General features: G+C 40.4%; 1 protein-coding gene across 1 annotated transcript in view; it reads left to right on the top strand.

The window, feature by feature from the left end:
- The window catches only part of zgc:195282 (uncharacterized protein LOC100192223 homolog), a 5025-nt gene extending 3578 nt beyond the window's left edge, over window positions 1-1447 (top strand). Inside the window, exons 2-4 of the mRNA XM_024259723.2 lie at window positions 1028-1122; window positions 1199-1253; window positions 1344-1447. Of these exons, the coding sequence (XP_024115491.1) occupies window positions 1028-1122; window positions 1199-1253; window positions 1344-1354 (161 nt within the window). The 3' untranslated portion in view covers window positions 1355-1447. The remainder of the gene's footprint in view (window positions 1-1027; window positions 1123-1198; window positions 1254-1343) is intronic.
- The last annotated feature ends 3370 nt before the right edge of the window (window positions 1448-4817 follow it).

Raw genomic sequence — 4817 nt, 5'->3', positions numbered from 1 at the left:
TTTAAGCCAGAGGTGTCAAACTCAATCACACAAGGGACAAAAATCCAAAGAACACTTTAGGTCGCGGGCCGAACAGGATAAACATTTATTGAACACTAAAACATTTTTTTTTAAACTATAACTTTTTAACATAGTTATGAACTAGATACATAGCATTACCTGTGATAATGCTAGAGTGAACGCTGTAAGCTGAATGTGGCCGCTGAAGATGATAGCTGAAATCACTGAAGCTGATAGCTAGCTAAAATATTAGCTAAATGCCAAATCAGCCTTAAAAACTAAAAAAGAAAAAGAGAGAGAGGAAGGGTTTTTAAAAAAAACCCTAGGTTAGCCAAAACAGCTAACATGCAGATGAAATATTAGGTAAACTCCAAAAAAGTCAAAAAAATTTTAAAAAGCCTAAATCAGGCAAAATAGATAGCATGTTAGCTAAACTAAAAAATAGCCAAAAAAACTGAAAAAAAACCTAAATTAGCCAAGATACCCAGCGTGTAGCTCAAATATTATCTAAACTCCAAAATAGCCTAAAAATTGAAAAAAGTCTAAACTGGCCAAAACAGCTAGCATGTCGCTGCATTATTAGCTTAACTCTAAAACAGCCTAAATTAGACAAAAGAGCTAGCATGTAGCTGAAATATTAGCTGAACGCCAAAATAGTCCAAAAAGCTAGCAGAATGATAATTTTTTACACTTAAAAAAACTGAAACTTTTTAACATAATTTTGAATAATATTCCAGATAAATCAACTTAAACCTTAAATAACTTTCAATATTTTATCTTCCATAAAATATATATTTTTTTCAAAATTATACAAGTTAGAAATAAGTACAAGATAACATCGGGTCATGAATAACAATAAAATAAAATGATCTGGAGGGCCGGATCCGGCCCCCGGGCCTTGAGTTTGACACCTGGTGCTGTTTATTGTTGGTTTATTCTTGAAAAAATATTTTAGGAATAAAAAAAACAAACAGGAAAACGTTTGCTTGTTTGCAGCCTTTACAGCTCCCATGTGTCTTTGGTACAGGTGAGAAGAAAAGGTCGCTGGGCAGGGACTACCACCCTCTTTGCCTGAAGTGTTTCAGGTGCAAGAGGCAGCTCACCGCCGGACAACATGCTGAGGTACCGAATAACAGTGCTGTTAATGGTCTTTACACTGGAAGATGTTGTCGTAAACGTGTCTCTGGATGGTTTTCAGTATGACGAGAAGCCGTATTGTTCCAACTGCTATATGAAGCTGTTTGGCCCAAGAGGTAAGTTACCTGCTCACTGTGTAAGCACGCTCATGCTGGCACCTCAGATTTCTCAACGTGTCCTGTTTTCTGCTGAACATTTGTTGACAGGCAACAGGTGACAGATGTGTCCATGATGTGGAGCGTCATCCAGATGGAGCTTTCAATTTTGTAAAATTACATTTTCAATAAAGGTTTGATGAGTATGTGTTTCATGTTTGGACATCCATCCATGCGTCCATCCACCTGCTGTAGTGCTTTGCTTGTGCAGCTCTACACTACACATTGAGGTTAAGCCCAGCAAGGCCAAGTGGGTCCCATATGGTTTAAAAGTTAGCCAGAAAAAGTGGGTCTTAAATGGGTTTGTCCACAGTTTCTGTGGTGGCCCCACCTGTGTTTGCCCACACTAGCTTGAGTGGGCACTCAGTAGGCAGCTACGCTAGCCAGCTGCCTGGTGGACAGTGGAGTACCCTACCTCGCTACTGCAGCGCTTGCTAGCTCAATACAGCGGAGCTTGCTAGCTCGCTACAGCAAAGCTCGCTAGCTCAATACAGCAGAGCTTCCATCTTGCTAGAAGGGAGATTGCTAGCTCTATGCAGCAGAGCTCGCTAGCTTAAAACGTCGAGGCTCGTCAGCTCAATGCAGTGGAGCTCGCTAGCTCGATACGTTGAAGCTCGTTAGCTCGTTACAATGGAGCTAGCTAGCTCAATACAGCAGAGCTTGTTGCACGATAGCCCATTAGCACTCAACGCTGTCCACCACCAGCCGGCTGGCTAGCGTAGCGTACCTACTGAGTCACCACTTAAGCCAATGTGGGCAAACACAGGTGGGGCCACCACAGAAACTGTGGACAAACCCATTTGGGGCCACATTTTCTGCCCACTTGGCCTCTCTGGTTGGGAAGGTCAGTCTTTTGAAACCTTGCAATGTAACACATCAGATGCTTCTGTGGTGGAATGTCTGGCTTTGCAATCAGGAACTCCTCTTTGGACATGTGAGGTTGTTGCACACGCTGGGAACAACGAGGAATTTCTCTGATCATGGACAACACACATGCGGATGAAAAATGAGCCGAGCTCCGAGGCGCTCCCTCTCTGCCTTGTCAGGTAGCCACAGGGAGAGGAGGAGTAGCGACGAAGCAGGGATGGATAAGGGTGGTTGCTGTTGGCAGGGTAAACCCGATCTTCTGCCAGCAGGCTCTGCTAGAATGGGCGCTCCGGCGAGGCTGGTCTCAGACACACATACACTCATGCCGGCTCTCTGCAGCGTGCCTTCACTGCTGCAGGGCCTTGTCACCCGGTGGCGGCTGAATGTGAAGACCCAGGTTTTGACACACATACAGAGAGAAAAAGATCTACTTGTGTGTTGATAAGTGTCAAATAAGTGACATTTCAGGTATTTGCCCCTGAAGGATGGTTTTAGGAAAACCTTAAGGAGAGCAGGAGAAGAGGCCACTGGGAGGACTGGTCGCTTCCCATTGAGAGACGTTTGGTTTTTCTTGTCTTTGGAGGCCCTTTTTTCTCCTTCATTTCACTGGAGTTACTCCTCCTCCACCGTGTCCTCATTTCTCCTCATCTCCTTCACCTCCTAACCCCTACCTTGACAGATCATGTGACCAATGCGATACCAGCTGGCTGGCTCGCTCATTTCCATGTGGAAGGTGGTGGGAGGGCCGACGCCGCAGAGACAGGTGCTGGGAGGGAGAGGGGGTGGGGGCAGGATGCTGCGAAGGCCACTGGATGACAGAGGGACATTTTCAGAGGGCCAATCCTGGTTTGAAAGAACATTAAAACTAAAAGCAAGAACATTTATATCTGCTGGTATTGATATTTGTAGGTTTTCATAAATATGAGCCAAATTTGTTTCATTTTTTCAAATGAATCTGACAGCAAATGAAGCTAACAAATGCAGAGATAAATGAAACTTTGACAAAGAACTAAATAAAAACACAAAAGAGAAAATGAAAGCGTCCTAAGAACAACTAGAGTGCCAGTCCATGTGGAAGTGGTTGATGGAAAACTGTGGACATCTAGTGGTCATAAGCACTAATTACAGATCTGGGTGTAGGGAAAGTGCTGAAAGGAACGAGCAGACAGAGAATGCACCACAATGTCAACATCTCCCATTGACAGAACAATGGGAGATGTTATTTAATGTTGTTTAATGTGTATAAAACATTAAAATGAAATCAACATATGCAACGTTTAACTTGTAGTACTCTTTACAGTAGTTTGATGATTTATTTTATCAGTGTTTCACTTAACTTGCTCTTTTAGCAGTAACTATCACACTGTTTGACAAATGTTACAATCTACAGCAGATTTTAGCTTCAGTGCAGGTTCTTGACCATCTTTAGCTTCAGTATTTGGAAATAAACCTCGACCATCCAGAATTGAAATTACTCTTATTTTTAATTTCCAAAATAATTTGACAGTTTTAAAGTCATATCAACCAATGTCTGGGATTTTGGTAATTCAACATCTATTGCTATAAATAGCTAGCGTATAAAGCAATAAACATTTTCTTCAGAGTATAAGCAAATTAAGGAAACAGATTAAGCAAACACCTTCAGACATTTTTTAAACATTTTTACTTGAGCGTGCCTAATCTTCAGCAAATTGTCTCAGGCTATTTTAGCGACTGGATTTAACATTTTCAGGTGTCAGCTTCAGTTTTTTTAGCTATTAGCTTCAGAGTTTTTAGCTATCAATTTCAGCATCTTCAGCCGTCAAATTCAGCTTACAACATTCACACTAATAATTTATTTTTTTTGTTTGTTTGTTTTCTTAGGCTGTTTTGGAGCTAAGCTAATATTTGAGTAACACGCTAGCTGTTTTGGCTAATTTAGGATTTTTTCAGTTTTTGAAGCTATTTTTAAGTTAAGCTATTTTTTTCAGCTACGTGCTAGCTGTTTTGGCTTACCTAACTTTTAGTTGTTTTTAGGCTAATTTGGCATTCAGCTAAAATTTAAGCTGGTTATCAGCTTTAGTATTTTCATTTATCAGCTTCAGCATTTTCAGCTATCAGCTTCAGTGTTTTTAGTTATCAATTTCATCATCTTCAGTGGCCAAATTCAACTTACAGCATTCACACTAGCATCACAAGTAATGCTAAATGTCTAGTTATAAGATGTGACCAAAATTGATGCTCTCACTTCAAAACTGAAAAAGTGTGGAAAAAGCCAATTTAGTAAAAAAAAACAAAAACGTAACTTTAAAACTTACTCTTTACCAAGTTAGACAAGCTGTAACCAAAAAAATGCCCTCAACCTTCAAAATTGAAAAAGTGTAAAAAAATGTCAAAATTATTTTTCTTTTAACTTAGTCTTAGCAAAGTTAGACCTGTTTATGATCAAAAATTACAAAGGTTGTGGCAAAAAAACATACTGTCAGCATTCAAATTTGTAAAATGTGTGAAAAATGCCATTTTAATCAAAATAATTTTTGCCCAGTAGAGGTCAGCCTTGGACGAAAGAAGGGACAGCTGGCAGAAAATAGACTTAACACTAGAATCCCTGGAACTTTCAGCTACTGTTGCAATGCCCCCCTCCCCTTCTCAAAGTAGTGCTGTGGTGATCACCTTAAA

Source organism: Oryzias melastigma, linkage group LG1 (assembly GCF_002922805.2).
Source record: "Oryzias melastigma strain HK-1 linkage group LG1, ASM292280v2, whole genome shotgun sequence".
Lineage (NCBI taxonomy): Eukaryota > Metazoa > Chordata > Actinopteri > Beloniformes > Adrianichthyidae > Oryzias > Oryzias melastigma.
The sequence above is the reverse complement of the archived record's forward strand: the minus strand, read 5'-3'. Positions and strand labels throughout refer to the sequence as shown.